Source organism: Schistosoma haematobium, chromosome 4 (genome assembly GCF_000699445.3).
Source record: "Schistosoma haematobium chromosome 4, whole genome shotgun sequence".
In the NCBI taxonomy this organism is placed as follows: Eukaryota; Metazoa; Platyhelminthes; class Trematoda; order Strigeidida; family Schistosomatidae; genus Schistosoma; species Schistosoma haematobium.
In genome coordinates this window covers 24882275-24904671 of record NC_067199.1, presented here as the reverse complement: position 1 = coordinate 24904671, position 22397 = coordinate 24882275, and the positions used below count along the sequence as shown (strand labels likewise).

Sequence of the window (22397 nt, the reverse complement as noted above, 5' to 3'; positions counted from 1 at the left end):
TAACTTGACCTAATCAGGCGAGTTTGCTTCCTCGTTGACTGTACTAATAATCTAAAAACCTCCTTAAACAACAATGTGTAGTAGCAAAGATTCATATGAGAAGTACGAGGTGGAACCACTACTGCTTGTGCCTATGGGTTGGCGTTGCTTCATTCGTGTCAGCGACTCCTGACCTTGGAGAGGTTCTACTGACTACCAGTCTCTCATATAAGAACCATACAAAGCAAAGTTGGTTCAGTCAGAAGAATAGGGCTTGACGATTCTTCAATGAAATAACGATCAACATGATTGGAAATTGTGCAATAAGGCAGTTAAACTGCCGCACACCAAACATGAACGATACCTGAAATGGTACTCAGGCCGAAAGAAGAATGCGCAAAGCGATAAATGAGCTAATACAAAAAATTGATTTACCTGACATCGTCCAATTTTTGAGCGGAAAACTTGTCTTAAGCGCTGCTTTGATTTCATGGATCAAGTATCGTCTAAAGTGATACACGATGTTAGTGGTCAGAAGAAACTTATTAGCTTCAGTCCAATCCAGGGCCGAATCACAACTCAAACAGTCCGGGATGAAGAAGAATATATGGAGGTATCATTAGATCTTTCTGAGTTTATTCAGTTTGTTGATTTGATGAGTTCATTTTCTTAACTCAATTCGACACAATAATGAAGATTATTTGTAATTACCCGTTACGAGTTTTACGATTATTTTTTGTACCATGTATGTTTGGGGTGTCTGTCAGAAATGTCAAAGTAACTTGAAGCTTCAGAATACTTGCTATTTGTTGCTCTTACGTTGTCTTCAAGGTCATTTTCTTAGTGCTTGATCTTGAATATTATAATTGCTACTCGATTATATCTTTTTATTTCTATTAACCTCTTTACTTTCACCCCGTCATGCTATTGGAGCAACTGTATACATATGCCGTGCTCTTCTTTGACAGTTACTGACCGTTTGTATAAACATAAGGTGGCTGGTACTGTACAAACTATGTGACCAGGTATATGGTGTTATGCTACTTAAGACCGGGTGTTCAATTGTGTTTGGGTTTCGCTGAATTTGCCATGTTCATGTTATTGGCCATAGATAATTAGGGAAGGATTTTTTCTTTCCTGGCTAATACATAATATGTTTCATTCAATTCATTGTTGTTTACGACTATCAGTTTCATTGCATGTGCTCAAGATTACTTGTGTCCTCTGAATTTACAAAACCTCACATTTTGAGTTGTCTGTGATGAAATGACATTTTGTAGTTAACAGGAAATGTTTCAAAAAAAGAGGTCGGTGCATGTTTTGTAACGTTACTTTGCAATAAGTGTTTATCAACCTTTTCATTTTATATTTTAGCACCTGGGAAAAATAATACAACGGGATTTTTTCCCTAGCCTTACCGCGAACGAAGAAAAGGGAGCTGATGATGAATCCAGTGAGCTTAAAGATAGAGGTGCCCTTCGCACCGATTCTCATAACCCTGAAAAGAGTAGACATTGAATTGGAAAGTAACTTGGAGACTTTAGGTGATCCAACTGCTATGTCTTTGGATAAATACATGGCTAATAATACCACGGAAGATGATGCATCCTTCGCCGAACTAGTTGAAGAAAACGAAAAAAAGCAGAGAATTAAACTGGCTCCTTTTTTCCCCTCTCTCCAGTGTTCTGCACCTGTACGTTCAACCTTGAGTTCTCGTTATCATTTGTCTAGGCACCTTTGGACGATCCAAAAACCTTGGCTCTCCCTGGTGTTTCAAATGCTGTTGTTGGACCTAGGATCACAATTACTGGGAACAATGCTGTTCATTTTAATCCTGATGGTGTATCTCAAACCAGGGAGGAATTGCTGGAATTTTTGTCAAAGGAACGCAAAATCGTAACAACTAATACTCGCTTCAAGAGACCTTTTCCAGTAAATCTGGAAAAAAAACGTACAATGAAACATTTACTTGCAGCAAAGCTGGTAAGTTAGGAATTGGCAGTTCATTTGTACTGTGCTAGCTGTTATTTGTGGTTTGTTACTTTACTCTATCGTGATTTGATCCCACTGTCATTGTAAGACATAAGATTAAAGCGAGCATTGAAAAGTCAGTTAATCTAAAGGAGCATTTTGCGATTTTCTGAGTCTTAATTTATTTTTTATGGGGACTATATAATACTTTCGTACATTGTGCTTATAATTCGTGACTCTGACTTTAATACCATGAACAGAACGAATTCTATCCTCGTCTCTTCCTTGCTTCATCAACTAGGATAAAGCCACCAGTTTTATAGATGAAGTTTCTTAAGGTCGACCCTGTAGAAAAGTAATCAAGTTTTATTGATTATACATCATTAAGAAGCGATTAGAATAATTAAACTGAGTACTTGTCATTCGACGAAAACCATATTAAAAATGGGTCGAAATCCCATTACTGGTTTTACACTTAGCAATGTACTGTAACAGAATTCTAAACCAAAATATTCGGTGTTGATTTACCTAGTAATACTCCTATCCGAAATATAAAAGCTGATGTGCTTAATAAATAATCATCTGATTATTTAAATAGTGTAAGTTTTCAAAGATTACTTTAATGTAGAAGTAAAACGTTTGACCACCCTAACCACAATTAAACTGACCAGTAATGAGAAATTACTGCACCCAAAACTGTCCTTCGTTGAATAGTCATTGCTCTTCATCAATGACCTTATGGGCTTTCTCCGAGACCACCTCTAACCACATTTTCTTTTCAGGCACCTGCAGAAGAACCCTTCCACGGTGTGGGCAACCGGGAAGTGATAACCGCCCTCATACGTCTAACAGCATTCAAGACCACTGTATTCATAATCAACCTCTCCAATTCCTATTATTCCTCCTACATCGACTTTCAACTCCAAACTTCCTCTTTTGGCTTCCTCTTCAAGTGTCACCATAGCCAACGATTCTAGTGCACAAAACCCTGTCCCAAGTCTACTGAAAATCGCATCAAACTACACATTGGAGCCTTCATTGTACGCACCCTATGTCAAATCGGTCAGCAGGCCTCCTTCGCTAAAACCTCGGGATTTCGTACCATTGATGTATGCTGTGTCTCCGAAACACACATACAGGATTCTTATGTGGTTATTCACTTGACCTCACCTCGCCAAAACGGAGAGCTGACGAGATACACCCTCCATGTATCTGGCGACCCGATTGCTAGTTCTCGCGGACTGGCAGGTGTAGGAATAGCACTAAATACGAGGTCAGAACAAGCACTACTAGAGTGGATCCCCGTTAACAGTCGTCTATGTGCTGTTCGGCTAAACGACTCCGTAAGGACTCGGAAGGATAGAGACACACGTCGTTACCTTTTTGTCGTTTCTTCATACGCCCCCACTGACTGCAGCTCGGATGAAGTGAAAGATGAATTTTACAGAAAGCTCTCTGAACTTCTTCAGAAAGTTAAACGTTCAGACATAGTACCCGTAGAAGGTGACCTTAATGCCCAGGTAGGTAATTTAAACCAAACAGAAAGACATTTAGGTGGATATTTGGGTATTCCGGTACAGTGAACAGATAATCATGATCGTCTGCTGCAACTGTGCTCAGACAATCGTTTATTTTTAGCAAACACTAATTTTAAGCATAAGGAGACACTGTCTAACATGGCGACCCCCTACACCAAACCAACGATGGACTCAAATAGACCATATTGCCATCAGTCATCGTCGGAGAGGTTCGATAGAAGATTGCCGCTCATTCTGGAATACCTGCTTGGACACCGACCATGCTCTAATACGAACACGCATCTGCTTGCGCCTCACTGGACGCAAAAAGGCCGCAGTAAATTGACCCATTAGAACTGAATTGAGAAGCGAGAAAATGAAAAGTAGGTTCCAGGAACAACTGAGGTCACACTTAGGTAGCTCTGAAAGCAAGGCTGACCCAGAAGTTGCTTGGAAAGCAGCTGTGGAAACAGCAGTGACATCTGTTAGTGATTTAAATCAAAGGATTACAAAAACCAATGGATTTCTTTTAAGTCTGTTGCACTGATGGATTCTCGCAAACTCGTCCCATCAGGATTTGAACACGATGAAGAGCGTAACCAAATCAGATCCAGTTAAGCAAAAGTCTAAGAGACGACCCTGAGCAGTGGTGGGCGACAAAAGCAAAAGAGATGGAAAAGGCGGCATCTATAGGGAAAACAAGACAGCTCTATAGACTGCTAAGAGAAACTGGAATTAATAAGTCAAGTGCAAGTGAAACTATCTCGGTAAAAGACGACACTCTTATCTGCTCCTAGTCCAGACGTTTAAGGAGCAGTTCAGCTGGCCTTCAGCTACTTTACAACTACCCACCATTCCCAGACAGTGTGAATGGAACATTAAAGTAGGTCCCCTGACTCTAGCTGAAGTTCAAAACGCTATAGTTAATCTTAAAAGAGGAAGGGCAGCTGGTCCAGATGGATTGGCTCCAGAGGTCTTTAAGGATGGTGGTCCAATTTTAGCGATTAGGTTGACTAATATTTTAGCTAAAATCTGGGAGTTGGACGTAATATCATCTGACTGGTCACAACCACTTATTGTCCCAATATATAAGAGAGGGTCAAAATCATCCTGTGACAACCATAGAGGGATTAGTTTAACTAATATAGTATCTAAAATACTAGCCTCGATAATTATCGGACGCCTAAGACTCGTGAACTGCAAACACGAGAGAATCAAGCTGGCTTCATACCTGGTCGTGGCTGCATCGACCACATATTCACCATTCGTCAGGTTTTAGAACACAGGCATACTTATCGGCGTCCGACAATGGTGGTCTTTCTTGACTTGAAAGTAGTATTTGACTCTGTAAACTGAGAGGTTCTGTGGCAGTGTCTGTCATTGGAAGGCATACCTCAGAAGTACATAAACCTTGTGAAGGCTCTTTACTCGAACACTACAAGTCGAGTGAGAGCTTATGGCGAACTGTCATCTGCTTTTGCAACGTCAAGGGGTATCCGTCAAGTCTGTCCACTTTCTCCAGTCAGTCAGTCAGTAACAACGTAGAACTTCGTACGTACGTACATCAGTTCGAGTTGCCACACCACATTAGCACAGAGATGCAGTGGTCGATTCAAATCCCGTAGTGGTAGAGGTAATAAGAGTATAAGCAGTAATCAGGAAAATTAGTGTTTGGCGATGTTATTTAAAGAGTAAAATGCAGTGAAATAAATTTGGGAAGAGAAAAAAGGAGACAAGGAGGAATAAGGAGATCAAAATTTGGGAGAACACAAAGAGTGTATGCACCTGCGCCATTGCAAACGATTTTGAGCCATGTCATTCAGGGTCTCTAACCATCGGTTGCTATCATCTCGCGGTCCCCAACCAGGTAGTCTACACCTACCGACATGACATCTTTTACATCATCTGCGCTGCAGTCAGTGGGAAAATAGGCAGAGACGACGAAGAGGCAACGACGAGTGTCCCTATCTTTTCGGATCCTTACTGTTCCATTCAGTCGGACAGCGCACAAACGACTGTCTACTGGGATCCACTCTAAGAGAGCTAGTTCTGCCCTAGGACTCAATGCTATGCCTACGCCGGCGAGGACACGGGAAGCAGAATCAGGGTTTCCAGATACACGAAGTGTGAATCGAGTCGTTTCTTTATTTTGGCATAGTGAGGTCAGATGAATGACGCTACTTGGATCCTGTATGCGCGTTTCGGAGACGCAGCACACATCGATGGCTCAGGATTCTAAAGTCTTAGCTAAGGAAGCCTGTTGTCCTATTTGGCACTGTTCGGACGTTAAAAGCTCCTACGTGTAGTTTAGAGTGTGGTTTCAGGAGACCAGGAATAACGTTCCACGTATTCGAATCGTTTGACCTAGCGGTGCGAGGTGATAATGAGACGTGAGGAGGGTTAGTCATGGAGATAAAAGAGGTATTAAGAGGTGTAGGAAGGATTTGAATGTGACCTACTTGGTCTCGTGTGCTGTTACGTGTATGGGGGCTGGTGTCACTTCCCGGCTACCCACACCGTGGAAGGGTATTTCTTGAGGAACCTGAAAAGGAAATTAGATTAGTGTTGGTCTTAACGACCTGGGAGCGTGACCGCAGAGCCCAAGGGACAACTGCTTGAGGCCGGTCGTGCACGGCCTTTTCGTGGAAGGTTTTTAATGTGTTAGCTCCGTTCTTCAAAGGGCCTGACCGCCGGAGACGGAAATCCATGAGGTAAGGTGGGGTGTGACATTTTTAGGGTCGACCTTTTCTAACCCTACCCCTCCTTGTGGGAAGGCAGCATCGCTGTAGATGCTGGTTGTCTGAGGGAAACACATTACTGCTGTCACACCCCTCTACAGTCAGCAGTACGACTTCGCCCTCAGACCTTGAGTTGCTGCTTTTAGTCTTACCGTTCTCCAACCGGCCTGCCTGGCATGGTAGAACCTACAGGAACATATGTTCCAGCCAATATAGCTCGGTTGGGTCATCACGATAGGCAAGCCCGACCACCGCGTCAAGGTAGCAGCTTCGGTCGGGTCCACTTTCTCCATTTTTGTTTAACTTCATCATAGACCTGCTGGTGGAAACAACGTTCTCGTTGACTGGATTTCCAGGAATTGATCTACCTGGATGTCCACTTCTTGACTTAGAATGTGCAGATGACATAGTCTTGTTTGGTGAAGACTCTGATAAAATCCAGAGTCTTTTGGTAGCACTGAGCAACAATGTCAGGCTGTTTGGAATGCGCTTCTCCCTCTCTAAATGCAAGTTGTTGCTCCAGGACTGGTCTGCGTCAACACCTAAACTAAGGATAGGGAGTGAAATAGTTGAACACGTCGACAACTTCACTTACCTTAGAAGTCTGATTAGCCCTAATGTGTTGGTGTCTGACGAAGTGTCAGCATGGATTCGAAAAGCTCGCTTAGCTTTTGCTAACTTACATCACCTATGGCGAAGGCGAGATGTCCGTCTATCAATAAAAGGGCGAGTATACTGCACGGCAGTTCGCTCTGTTCTACTTTACGGCTGCGAAACGTGGCGATTAAGAGTTGAGGATATTCGTAAGCTACTAGTATTTGATCACAGATGTCTTAGAAATATTGCTGGAGTCTGCTGGGATCACCGGGTAAGTAATAGTGAGGTTAGACGCAGGTTATTAGGGAATGATGAAAAATCAGTTGATGAGGTTGTGAATCTTCATGGACTGAGATGGCTGGGCCACGTGTTACGTATGTCCGAACACCGATTACCACGTCGCATAATGCTAACCGGTGTTGGAGATGGTTGGAGGAAGGCTGGGGGTGGACAAACCAAAACATGGCATCAGTGCTTGAAGTTATTAACTTCTGGTCTGAGCCATGTTGGTAGATGCAGACTACTTGGTTGGGGTCCGCGTGACTATTGTAACCAATGTTTGGAGACTGTGGGTGACATGGCTCAGAATCGATCACAATGGCGTAGGTGTATACACTCACTGTCTTCCTTTTAACTATGAGATTAAAATCCCTTCATATTTTTCTTTCTACGAAATAATTCTTCATGTACTATGTTCTTTTATGCAATCTTTCTTTCATATATTATCACTCCTTCTATGAATCCGGTGTTCATCTTGTTGTGTTAATGAGGTATGGCAACTTGGACCGATGCTCATATGTGCCTGGTCCTACGTTGTAGCTGACTGACTGACAGTCTGGACATTTTCACAATCTTCACGTAACGTGCTACAATCTGGATGAGAGCATTAGTAGGCAGATTTTACTTAGTTCGCGTTTTTAGTCTAAAGATTAACATCCTACCTGAACTTTACTGACATAATTTTACTTGAAAATGCTGGTCAAAAATATCGTTTTTGTACCTTGTAGAACAAATTCAGAGTTAATCAATGAAAGGACATTACCGTTTGTCTCTATTGATGTGAAAAAGAATAAACCGTTTATTGAGTTCTGATTCAGAATCTAGTTTGGTTATATGAAATATTCACATGAAGTTTTTACTTATTTGGTTTTATTTTAAACAGGGTCGTGTCGGTCTTAATGGTTTAGAAATGAACTCACCATACGGAACTCCTCAGGCTTCTGGGTATAAATTTCTTGATTCTTCCCCTTCACCAATGACAATGTTTCCTCACACACCTTTAATGACTTGGGGTGAATTGGATTCGACACCGTTCCGACTAGATGACAGCGAAACGACACCATCAGTTGTATCTGGTGGTCCAGCCTTTCGTATTCCATCTCCTTCTCAACGTGAACAGCTTGCCCACCAATTAGCAGATAAAGCAAGTCGTCAACGTGTGCGTGATCGTTTGGAAGCAGTTAAAAGAATGCAGTCAGCAGCATCAAGGTAAGTGTATTTACAATTGAAAATTACTAATGTTTTACTACCGTACATTTTAGCAATAAGTTCTCCCACAAATAAATTTAACTCAGACACATACAAGTAAGAAGATTAGATGTGAAAAGGTGAACATGATTTTCATTCTTGGTATATGTACGCATTACTGATACTATAAGATATGTACATAAGGCGAAAATACGTACCTAAAAGAATGTTGTCTCTGGTAGTTTTTATGACGCGTTTCAGGTTCCAATTTATCTTATTCCTCCTTTAAGTTTTACTGCAACATAAGCTAGTTGTAGGATGAATATGCGATATGACGTTACCTATCAAACAACAAATGTACTGTGAAGAAGTCCCCTTTGTGTTACTTTATCATTAAGTCAAGACCATTATTTATAATGGGGAGGTGTAGATAACAGTCATTTGGTAGTAAGTTCTTCCAAGGATTATTTATGTCTGCTGAAACCGCTGATTACTTGTTGTTAATGTAAGGTCCAATCTCGATTGAGAGACTTAAGTTTGTAAATTTCTTCTAAAATTATAAAAATTGGTACAAGAAGGCACCGAATACATATGTCTCACACAAGTCACTTGATTTATGTGAGGGCAGTGAAGTAACGTCAAAAGATACAGTCCCATGGTAGGTGGTGACCAATAATAGATTTATACGCCGTTTGTTCACTCAGGATCCTGGAGCCCATGTTCACCATTGGTTTGGAATCAGGGCCACGTGCATACAACCGCCGTCAAGGAAGTCCTATTCACAACCTTCTTGAGTCGGGGCTGTTGTTTACGAAACTGAGGGGACGAAAAGCGAACGTCTGGCGTTTTAACCGGGTTAATGGGCACGGCGTATCCACCAAGAGGAATTGGGAATCCCTGATTCCAAACCAATGGTTCAGATGGGCTCTAGGATCCTGAGTGAACAAATGGCATATGAATCTGTTGTTGGTCACCGGCTACAATGGGACTGCATCTTCTGACGTTGCTCCACTGCCTTGTGGATCAGACCTTTAGGTCAAAGGCTCAGGGAGTGGTTTCCTAAAGAAACTACCTGCTTCGATCTGGGCACCCGGCCAGTATTCAAGCCCTCACATAAATGGAATGATGAAGTGTGACGCATATGTATTCGGTGCCTTCTTGTACCAATGTTTATATGTTTAAATAAATAAATCTAGACCGAGATGCAGTCATGCAGTCGTGGTAACGATTTTCAAACAAACTATTTGTGCTACTATCATGTGTCACCCCACGTAGTTGGAGTATTTCAACACATTCATTGAATTTGTTTTTTGCATTCGATGCACGAATTTTAGTTTTGCTCTATTTTCTCATCTAAACACATCAGCAATTCATAAATCTTTATTTGTATTATGGCTAAATCAGTTTAACCTTATTTATATTTATCAGTTTAATGTATTATTGTCCAATTGCAGTCTACTTAAATCTTTTGATATTAGGAAACCATTGATATGCCAGACTTGGTTAGTCAGATTAAATCAATGTTGATGAAAACTTCCCTCGGTCAGAAACCCGTATCAGTTGATTGAATAACATTGTATTCATTGAGATGCTGTTTCTAATTCTCTTGGGATGTTGAGTGTTTTACATTAGTTTCAAAATTCTAATATTCAGACTTTTTAAATGATTTCAAATTTCATTTATTTTGTAGTCCATCACGGTCGCTACTCTCTCCTGCTGCTCTTCGTTTACTCGCTTCTAGCTCATCGATTATAAATAACGAACCAAACAGCCGACCTTCAACTGGCACTGCTCGTATTGGTGGGCAGACATGTTCTCCTCTTCCTAAAGTCAATACTCCTCGGCGTGTTCCATCTGATTTGGGTGTTGTTAGACGTCCGAATTCAGCACGTTCTACTCCTAATTGCGAATCGGTGAAACCGAACACTACTCATAAGAAAATTCCTCTAGAACGTGGTGATATCCAGGTTGATAAACCGGAATCTTCTTCATCAATTACAGATAACTTACTGAATTTAAAATGTCAAAATTTGTGATTCTTTGTATTTATCAAATCAGGAAAATTTCATGTAGATATGCCTCCATTACTATACTCAGACCCATACTATTTTGTACAGTAAATGAGTACAGTTTTTCTCTCTGTGATTTGCTTCTCAATTAAATTTCTTGTTAATTGAGTCATTTTTGTTAAGTTTTACACTGTTCAATACTAATTCATACAGACATTAAGTCATGTATTGAACGTGAAGTTAATTTTTTGTATTCCTTAAATGATGACTAAAGCACGAGTAGTATCAATATCTAAGTAGTTTATTATACATCATTTGTTGTCAAAGCAAACGATATATCAAAATTATCATTACAATATCTTGCTTTTCGAGAAAAAGAAATCAGTTTGTTCGTAAAGTCGGTTGATAAACCGTCTTGAACTGGCTCGGTTTAATCCGGATTTTGAGAATCTTATCAGCTTACATTTAGTTTTGTACCAGAATATCATAAACTGCTGGCTTACACTTTTTGTGCGTATGTAGCTTTGTTTCGAGCTCAGTAGTTAAGGGGGTGAGGTTCTGTGCACATTTTGGAAACAATATTTTAAATACTTATTTCGTAATAATACCCTGGTACGGTTGAGAGTGAAGAGAATAAGCTCTCCTTCTCTCTCTCCCCCTCCCCCATGTGCATACAACCGCCATCAAGGAAGTCCTATTCACAACCTTCTTGAGTCGGGGCTGTTGTTTACGAAACTGAGGGGACGAAAAGCGAACGTCTGGCGTTTTAACCGGGTTAATGGGCACGGCGTATCCACCAAGAGGAATTGGGAATCCCTGATTCCAAACCAATGGTTCAGATGGGCTCTAGGATCCTGAGTGAACAAATGGCATATGAATCTGTTGTTGGTCACCGGCTACAATGGGACTGCATCTTCTGACGTTGCTCCACTGCCTTGTGGATCAGACCTTTAGGTCAAAGGCTCAGGGAGTGGTTTCCTAAAGAAACTACCTGCTTCGATCTGGGCACCCGGCCAGTATTCAAGCCCTCACATAAATGGAATGATGAAGTGTGACGCATATGTATTCTGTGCCTCAATCATTCACAAACTGTTTAATTTCTAACAAGGATGTCTATTGATGCAATTTGTCACACTTCACAAAAGGATGCACAATACGTCCTGACTAGCAATGTTTATGAGGATTCATAGCCTCATCAATCATAATTTATACCTAAAAACACATACATACCTTCAATATTGGATACTTTGTCGTTCCATCATAAGCGATCAGTGCTTCGCTAAACGTCTCACTTATAAGTACTGGTTTTTTTCAGGCTCTTTACAACTCATTGAAGCCCGTCGGTCTACTCCGGGTGACCGTGAGTTTGACCATAAACGAAGGATGTTACAAAAGGAAATTGGGCAAAGCTTGCGTAAAGACCGAGAGACCTGGTGGTCAGAGCGTGGTAATGAGCTGGAAGCAGCAGCTGCATCTGGTAATTACCGGAAGCTCTTCCAACTCATCCGAGCCACCGGCAGCAAGAAGTCTGGTGTGAGCGAAACAACCTGCGAGGATGACGGAATGCTAATCATTAACATCCATCGACGTCTCGGACGATGGGCAGAATTTTTCGAAGGGCAGTTCAACTGGCCTGCTGCTCCGGCGACATCGGTCAGACTGTCCTGCCCTCCATGGCCGGTGACGACTGATCCACCAAGTGAGGCGGAAGTCCGCAAGGAACTCCAACTCTTGAAGCGCTACAAATCACTGAGCCCAGATGACTTACCTCCGGCTCTTTTTAAAGATGGTGGTGACTTTCTGACTAAGGAATTGACGACGTTGTTTACAAAGGTTTGGGAACTAGAGAGTGTACCAACGTCATGGAATGAGTTGATAGTTGTCCCTATCTTTAAAAAGGGTTCACGTCGTTCCTGTAACAACTATCGGGGGATAAGTCTACTTCCGATTGCGTCCAAGCTATTGGCTTCCGTGATACTTCGTAGGTTGTTCGAAACCCGAGAAAGATTGACTCGCGAGGAGCAGGCTGGGTTTCGTTCTGGTCGAGGATGTATTGATCATATCTTCACCCTCCGCCAAATGTTAGAACACCGCCATACTTATCACAGGCCATTAATCGTAGTGTTTCTTGACATCAGGGCTGCCTTCGTTTCGTTGGACAGGATTGTTCTGTGGGATTGTCTATTGAAGAAGCGTGTGCCTGAGAAGTTCATTAACATCCTAAAGGCCCTATATACAAACACTTCAGGTTAAGTGACGGCGGACAACCACCTTTCTCCATTGTTCCATTCGAGCAGTGGGGTTAGGCAAGGTTGCTCAATTTCACCATTCCTCTTCAACTTTGCCATCGACGACATTCTGGAAACAGCTCTGATGGATGTAAGTAATGGTGGTGTGGATCTGTTGCCTGGAGAAAGACTTCTCGACCTTGAGTATGCGGATGATATTGTCTTACTGTGCGATAGTGCCCAAGCCATGCAATCCGCAATTAATCAGTTGGCGAATTAGTGTCCGTACTTACTTACGCCTGTTACTCCCCGTGAAGGAACATAGGCCGCTCACCAGCATTAGCCATCCAACCCTGTCCTTGGCAATCCTTTCCAGCTCCTTCCACTTGTTATTCATCCTTTCCATATCTGCCTTTATTTCCCGACGTAATGTGTTCTTTAGCCTTCCTCTTCTCCGCCTTCCTTCAGGATTCCAAGTTAGGTTTTGTCTCGTGATGCAGTTTGACGATTTGCGTAGTGTATGTCCTATCCATTTCCATCGTCTTTTCCTAATTTCCTTTTCAGCTGGATACTGGTTTGTTCTCTCCCAGAGAAGGCTGTTGCTGATTGTATCCTGCCAATGGATGTTGAGTATCTTGCGTAGACAGCACCTTCTTGATGATGGTTGTTGTAGTTCTCCAAGTTTCAGCTCCATACAGTAGAACTGCCTCGACGTTCGTATTGAAGATTCTCACTTTGATATTGGTTGAAAGTTGTTTTGAGTTCCATATGTTCTTCAATTGCAGGAATGCGACCCTTGCTTTGCCAATCCTCGCCTTTACGTCTGCATCTGAACCTCCTTGTTCATCGATTATGCTTCCCAGGTGTGTGAGGGATTCCACATCTTCCAGAGTTTCGCCATCAAGAGTGATTGGATTGCTGTTTTCCGTGTTGAATTTGAGGACCTTGGTTTTCCCCTGAAGCTATATCAGCTCCTCTCCTGGTTCTCACATCTTCCATTGTCCTTCGGAATTTTTTATTGATGCAGATATGATCTATCTGGTTCTCTGTAGTGTGGTCCGGTGAGATCCATGTAGCCTTGTGTATACGTTTGTGTGGAAATATTGTGCCTCCTATGACTAATTTGTTGAATGCACACAGATTTGCAAACCTTTCTCCATTTTCGTTTCTCTCTCCCAGTCCATGTCGTCCCATGATATCTTCATATCCGGTGTTGTCCGTTCCGACTTTGGCATTTAGATCTCTCATCAGAATGGTGAGGTCCTTTCTTGGGCACTTCTCTATGATTGACTGCAGCCGCTCGTAGAATTGATCTTTAATGTCGTCGTTGCTATCATTGGTGAGTATGAGCATTAGAGCAACTCCTTGAGTGTGCGGAGCATTTTCCTCTTCGTGACCGGAGTATAGTAGCATCTCTCCCGTATTTAGCCTTTGTTATCCAGCTTGGGTCCAATGGGTTTCGCTGATTCCCAGTACTGCCAAGTTGTATCTCCTCATTTCCGTTGCTATTTGACTGGTCTTCCCGGTCTCCCACATTTTTCGGACGTTCCATGTACCTATAAAAATTTTTGCCCTGGTTGTTAGAAGGTGCATCGGCCTCGTGGCTTCCGAAGGAACTCGGCTTTCACCATGAAGCGTTATAATTCTTCTGAATGAAGACCTAACTTTCAGGGCAGAGTTTAAATGGTTTGAATAGTTTTTTCTGGTAAGCGTTTTTTAGCGAGTTAGTTTTCTACGGGATGGGGACGCTAACCCCATGCCCAACCCTCCTCCTTTACCCGGGCTTGGGACCGGCAGTAACTCTAGAAGAGCTACAGGCAGAGTTGAATTAGTGTCCGTAGGTACGGTATATGTTTCGCACCTTCAAAGTGCAAAGTACTTCTACAAGACTGGCAGGATTCTAGTCCTGTACTCACCCTGGATGGTGAGCAGATAGAAGAAGTCGAGAATTTCGTGTATCTAGGTAGCTGTATAAGTGCTGGTGGTGGCGTGATTGGTGAGATCAATGCACGTATAATGGAATCCAGAGCGGCTTATGCCAATCTGGACCATCTTTGGCGCCTTCGTGATGTCAGTCTGGCTGTAAAAGGTCGGATCTACAACGCGTCGGTGAGAGCAGTTTTGCTCTATGCTTGTAAAACCTGGCCTCTCTGAGTTCAGGATGTTAGATGACTCTCTGTGTTTGATCATCGGTGTCTCTGAAGGATTGCTGACATCCAGTGGTAACACCATGTTAGTAATGCAGAGGTTCGGCATCGTGTGTTCGGGCACAGAGACGATAATGCAATTGGTGTCACCATCCTGAAACATCGACTTCGGTGGCTTTGACATGTCCTACGAATGTCGTCTCAGAGAATTCCACATCTTGCATTATTTGCCGACGCTGAGACTGGTTTGAAGAAGCGGAGAGGTGGTCAGTGTATGACATGGTGTCGTGGTATGAAAGAAAGCTGCAAAGGGCTTGCTTTTGTTGATCGTTCACGACTACTTGGCTGAGGTCCGAGAGATAATGTAACACAGTGGCTAGAGACATCAGATATGGCTCGGAATAGAAGCCAGTAGCGATCCTGCTGTAACCTTCTTTTACTTTCTTCCTAAACAGTGGCTGTATCTTCCTTAACTGAAAGACTTCTTATGATTGTACCTTTCCGTTTCCCTCATTATTATTATTATTATTATTATTATTATTATTGGTTCGATTTGGGCACCCGGGCAGTATCACAGCCCTCACACATATCGAATGAGATTTGTGTGGCGCATATGTATTTGGTGCCTCCTTGTACCAATATCTTTGTGTTAAAATAAATAAATACCTTACACTAATCTGTGGTCGTTATTGTCCTTTTTTTCTTTTGCGCACCTTACCTTCTTTTTTCTCTTCCCATTGTCATTGTTTTGTTTGGCACATGTATATTTGGTGCCCCCTTGTGCTAATATTTATGTGTTCAAATAAATAAATAAATAAAGCAGTCAGTAGTTTTAAGGTAACTAAATTCAAATATCTGGAATCTACTCATTGTCTTCCATCTTCATAGTGATTAAGAGACTGGATTTTGGAACTTGATGCTAAACACCAAATTTTCTGAAGTATTGCTAAGTTAGTGGGCTTAGTTAAAACTTTGGATAAGAAAAGAAATGAAAATCGAAATAAATTAAGAAGTTTAATTTTCCATTGTTTGTATTTCATGTTTGACATGTTTTATTGATTTTCACACTGACTTTTTTGATACCAGTAGTGAATACTTTGTCAATAAGTCAGTTTTAGTGTTTCTCATTAGTTGTATATTACTTTTGAATTCTGATAATATCCATCGTTTTTGGAGAATTCCCCATCTCATTAGTTAATGTTATATGGAAACACAATGTATTAGTCTCTTGTATTAGGTCTTTTTCCCTAAATAAAATAACATTAGTCATATAGCGTGATATTTTTACTGTTTATGAAATATGTAGTATGACTTTGATTTACACTTTTTACAGGTGAAGTTACAACACTGTTTCCTTGGTTTCCCTTACAGCCAATCATTTTGTTTACTCACTCGAAAAAAATTTCCGGTCACATTGTCTTTATCTAGTGCAGTGATGCGTATGAAAATTCTACTTGAAGTCGACCATTGTTGACTGGTACAGCTCATGTTTATAAGTTTTCAATGCCAGAACATGTGTTTACATTAAGAAGACTCAAAAGGGTATAAACGAGAAACTGGTTGTGTTGATATTGTGTTTTCTGAGTTGGGTGGTTCAGTTGTGGAGCTTTCACTGTTCTTTTGGGTACGTACCTCAGTGAGAAGTGAGCTGTAAGAATTTCTTCATAATTGACTATTGGCTTCTGTTCATCTGGAAGTTAGTCTATTGTTGTCCGTTACTTCGTGATTGTTGTTCTCATGTTTGTTTTGATTGTCTCCTCCCTTACCTTGCAGTTGTTAATTCTTTATCCTACTGGCTGATAGATCCGGTCGATTTCAATTTCTACTGATTCAAGCTTCTAAAAATTCTCAACATTTCTTTGTTTAATATTTCAACTTTTCCCCGGTCTAATTCATATCCATAGTTGTTCAATACATGGATATCAGATAAACTAATGTAATGGTGTTAAGTAGTGTTCATACAAACGGTAAGGGTGGGCATTTTGTCCTGCGTGGTGTCATTGTGTCTAACAGGTTAGATCAACCGACTTTCTACACTGATTGATCGTTGGGTAGTAACTAGTTTCTTGTTTGTCTAGTCCTTGGTCATTGGATTTTATCTACTTTATTGTTGTGTCGTTTAGTCTGAATAACTCAATAAGTTTTGGTTTTATGTAGTTGGAATTAATTAGCAGGAGATTCGGTCTGGGTTTTGTATTAGTTGGTACTCGTCATTAAGATATATCGATACTCTTTAAGGAATTGATACGCCTCGTAGGTGACTCGGATGGGAATCTCAGGCTTTTCCTTCAATCAATTCTAGCCATTTAACGTCATAACTGATTTTGCATATACGAATAACAAACAATCTGACTGGCTTAATTTATAAGTTAGACTACTAAATAAAATAGGCTATAGACTTATATTAGTACACATTACTAATTTTTTTTCTAGTCACACTACATATAAATATAATTTTCAGTTTGATGAACACTTTGCTTGACTTAATTAAATTAGCACAAACAGTCAGAACAAATATACTGCTTATTACTTGGAACTTTTTTCTAGTGAAGTGTGGCATCCTTAAAGTGCATCGAAATGTTAAAATTGTTAACAAAGTTTGTAATTATCATTATAAATTTCATTATGTGTTTAGCAGGGGGATTTCTATAGTGGCTTTCCTCCTATCATTTTGCAATACTTAAATTATGGGTTGCGTATGTATATATGTGCGCAGAAAAGGATTCACAATTATGAGGGGTTAGAATTTCTTCAGACTAAAGGTGCAAATCAATAAGTGAGTGATATACACATTAGATTTAACCTCAGATATTTTAGGCACTACATTACTGTACTTTGACTTCAACTTTTTTGCTTTAAGTACATCCTTTGGAATTTATGATTTATTATCTTATCACAATAAATTTATATAAAAATGGTTTTAGAATTACTTTTTCTAAATAATTGTTATTTTCTATTATTTCCTTACGTTGAAAATTCCAAATTATTGGTGGTCCACTATATACACTAGTGTACAATGTACAATGTTATCAGAATGAGCCATGATAATTACTGCAATTATTTTAAGCTAACAGTTCCCTATTAGTATACGTACGCGATTTTTTCTTTACACTTATTATTCAGAGAATGAAGTTTGGTTGTGAATTTCAAAGTTTTAGCGTGTACTTTTTATTGGTAAGTTGAAGAAAAAAACGTGTATTCACTGAATTGTGCAATAACTAGCATGAGTATTTCTCTAGTTTGAAAATATCTCAGACTAGTATAGAAAATAATTAAAGATAAACTTGATCCTCTATGAACCCATTCAGATAACTTCTAAATAAAAAGGGGAAGATATTGGAAAAAAGGAAATATATAAGTGGTAAGTTTTACACGTAATTTGTAGGATTTCGTTTGTAAATCATTCTTAAATTGTTTATACAGGCGAAGACTAGTGATAATTTGTTGATCACTCCATTTATTGTGAATTTCCTGACAAAATCTTACCATGGATTCAAAATGCTTGTTTAGCTTCTGGCAAATTACATTACCTGTGGCGAAGACGGAATGTCCGTCTGTCAAAAAAGGATCAACAAACTTCTCAGTAGATCGCTTTGTTTTACTTGATGGTCATCAAGACCACAGGGCATTCGAAGTTTACTATAATTTCGTCATAGGTTACTTTGAAGCACTGTTCATGTGTGTTGGAACCACTGAGTGAGAAGTGTAGAAATTGGGCATAGGGTAGTTTGTAAATCATGGATTAAGGTAGCCAGGAAATACTCTAAGTGTGACTAACTACTACCCACTTTGACGTGAGATCTTAGCTGGCTTAAAAGACTAGAGGGAGAAAACCAAGGCGTACTACCGATCCACAAAGTTATCAACTGTTGGTCTGACTGTTGGTAGTATATGCAGGCTACTTGATTAGAGCCCTCTAAATTATCGTAGCCAATGGTTGAAGACTTTGGCCTGTTCAGAACCAATCCTAGTGGTTCAGATGCGTTCTCATTGTCTAGCTCTACGACCTGAGTTTCAAAGTTATTTTTTGTACCTTTTATCCCATGAATTCATTTTCGTTTTTCATATCACGTTTTCTACACAACTTGTTAAAATTTTTATTGATAGTTCTACTGCTTTGGTATCATTCTTGATGATTTTGTCTTGTCGGACTGATCTACATATATTCTGGGTACTATCTTATCTATGACTGACTGGACACATTGTGAGTTATCGACTGATCAATGACAAGTGCTACTGACTTTAATTTACTCGAATCTGATTATTAGCCGATATAAACAGATCCTATAAAAATCAATTTATTCAGATGTGGTTTTGATGTACTTTTGGTGTCAAATAAATCCTCAGATATCAATGCTTTCGTTCTTTGTGTTGAGTTACATAAGTTTTATAGACCTATCATCAACACATTCAAATAGTTACGTCTCAGCCTCAACAGATCTATTCACGGAATTCCCAACTTTATTTATGTGAGATTATTTCGGCGGTCATTTACTGGTCTCGACTTATCATATTTTATTTATTGAGTTGACATACGAATGCATACTTCCGTCCCCTCACCTGACAAAAACTAGTTTGTGTGATTTTACAATTGATTGGATATACATATATGTAATGAACGGGAACCCAGGTAGTGAAAAACAAGTGTATTTTAATACAAAATTACGGAGTCCTTTCATCAAATGTGAGAACCATATGTTCAATGCCTCATTTGCAAAATCTCCTTCAATTGTCTCAAACGTGATCGTTTCTTCATTGCTAAAAATAATACCCTCTATTCCCGTTCTCGTCGATTCGATCATCCCAACCTTCTGCTGCCAGGCATTCCACTTCTGACGTGTTATATACTACTTATGTCCACATAAGTAGCATACACCATATATATATATATATATATATATATATATATATATATATATATATATATATATATATATATATATATATATATATATATATCAAAATAAAAATAACATACTTTTTTGGAAAAGATTCCTACGAGTTAATGTTGTTATAAACTATTTTAATATTTATATACCACAATTGAGCCAGCGAGAACCTATTAATGGGTAGTAGAAGAGAAAGTTTTCATTAATCGCAATTAGAAAATTAGATGGAAAAGACAGTTTAATTTATACAACCATTTATTTATCTAGGGAGAGGATATTTTAGATATGAAGAGAACTGGGCAAGTAAATTACCGCTTACTACGTTATATGGGCAAAACGTTGATATCTTGAAAATCTTCATAAATGAAGCAAATAATTAGTATGAATCAGAAACAAAACTAAATGTTAAATTCCATCAAATGGTAACTGATTAATATTTTTCTCTCGAGGATATTGGTTTGCTTTTACTATAGATTACGTCAATGATTGATTTCAACTTGGATATTATTCGTCCTAGTATAAGTGTAACATATTAGCTATAACAGTTAATAGTGTTCGCACAATGTGGTGGGTTGGGACTATATAAAATCGGATTTAGAATCAGTGGTAAGAAAGTAATACACTTACTACGATATTTGAAGCTCCATCGTTTTGATTTCTGACTGGATTCTGGCTACCTAATCCTAAAGAGTCCCAGGCTATGACATAATAGGTATCCAATGCCTGCTGGTTTCAGTGGCTCAACGACTGATTCTAGTCTGTGTAATTGATTATTAACACTCCCACCTTTCTTAGTATGGGCTATTTGCGAAGGAAATATTAACTTTCTTTTTGTAATGACTGGAAAAACTGCTACTTCTTATAAATGAACAAGAACTAATTTGGCTTGATGTAAACAACAAGGCGAGACAGCAGGTTAAGAGTTTATGCACTAAACACATCCACCACTGAAACAACATCTATATCAAAGTTGCACTGAATAATATATAATTTCACCATCTACATATCGACTATCTAATTTAGAACACTATGGCAGGTGAATAATAAAAAAATGTTCAAAATCCATGTACCGTATAGTGATTTTATTCAGATATTCTCAGTGAATTTAACCGATTACAATCAAATAACCAGTTATCAGCATGTCATTGATATTTTCCAATCCTGTCTTCATTTCAGCGTGACTACCGAGTGTATATTTCGTTAGTTAGTTGAAGGTGGTCACTTACGAAGCCTACAATGAACTATATAAATTCGACTGATCAAACTGAAAAGAAAATTTTTAACTTCAACTGGTTGAATAAAACTGACTACTGCTTATGCGAGATATAAACTACAATCACCTATCGAGAGAGTATAACATTCTAGGAAATAGAACTCTGATTAAATGCGTACTTGGGCAGTCAATAATTGCTTAACACGAATTTTAATTACAATACACTTCAGTGATGTCTGATGATTTCAAGAGTACTTCAAGCACCTAATGAAAACAATTAGATAGATTCCTCTTCAGTTGTAGTATACCTTTTTCTTACTTTCAAAGATCTCCACTGTGCATACATGAATGCATTTGTAAACTGTTGTCGACACAAGTTGAAAGTGCACGTAAATATACATTATGATGATGAATCTTATTGATAAACTGCTCAATCAATGTTTTTTTTAGAGATTGATTTTTGTGATAAATAAGTGATTTAGCCACAGTATTTGTAAAAATTATTAGGTAGATATTAAAGCTGATATAAACTCACTCCTAATACAACTTAGATCCAATAGTTGATATGAATTCTGAATAAATCTTTTTTCTGCTTAATCAGTATGAAATTCTGAGCTATTCTGTCGTAACTTAGTTGTTGCTAAGGGACATGAAGTTCTTTGTTTCCATTCCATAAAGAGTTGGATGCGTACGTTACTATGGGATTCACAACTCAGGAAAGACAGTTGTTTCGAGTTATCAGGTTTTTAATGACTTTTTAACCCCTTCCGAAAACTTGATTCTCACCAAGCAAATCTCCATAAGTGATTTATTTTGATATTTTTTTGTACAATACGCTTTTACAAGCTTTTTATAGTAAAATGGTATCGTTTACAAAATTTCTGTCGTCACAGCTTCAATATATGCAATAACTGACGAATATTGGTACTTCCAGACTAAGCAATATTGTCACTGAGTATTTTGTGGATTGTTTTATGAAAGGATAATTTAATTTATAAATGTCTAAGTCAGTATTTGATTTGACTCAAAATCAATGTTCAAAATTCATTTGTTTCTGACTCTCAGTAACCGTACATGGCTATCATATAATGTGCACCTATGGCTTGAAATATTCAAGTACGTGTGGTACGGTTCTGAATAATTCGAGTTTCGATTTCTATGGGAACATCAGTTCATTTAAAATTGAAGGTAATTTTCGACTATGAACTTGAAAATATGATATTAGTTATTAATCAGTTTGAACAATCAGCCACTATGCCAGTGGAGTATTGACAATCGTACTAAATACAACCATACCTGTTGAGTATATATTACTTTAGGTTAAAATTAAGTCACAATTTTCATATACTTGTAAGCAATCTTGATTTATTTATTGTCATTATTAATATAAAATCAGAAGAATCTAGAAACCATTACACAGTGGACCTTGCCAATTTAACATGGAGAGTTATATAGAAAAATGAAGTATGAATATTAGCCTAAGTTAAAAAGATAATTGTCTTCACTTTGACTATCATTCAAAGTGTAAAATAATTAACTTTTCGTCTTGGGCGTAAAAAAATGACAAAACCAATTTCATTTGATAAAAGGTTTATGCGAAATGTTAAACACTACGTACAGATTTATCTGAAGCGACCAAGTT

At 39.1% G+C, this 22397-nt stretch overlaps 1 protein-coding gene across 1 annotated transcript; it reads left to right on the top strand.

Annotated features, from left to right (window-relative positions):
- The first annotated feature begins 124 nt into the window (after positions 1-124).
- Positions 125-22139, top strand: DGCR14 (DiGeorge syndrome critical region protein 14). The gene is made up of 7 exons (XM_051216046.1): positions 125-592; positions 1354-1486; positions 1524-1672; positions 1711-1962; positions 7965-8290; positions 9960-17429; positions 18761-22139. Exons 1-6 carry the CDS (start codon positions 470-472, stop codon positions 10303-10305), a joined length of 1329 nt encoding a protein of 442 aa, XP_051066599.1. The 5' UTR covers positions 125-469; the 3' UTR covers positions 10306-17429; positions 18761-22139.
- The last annotated feature ends 258 nt before the right edge of the window (positions 22140-22397 follow it).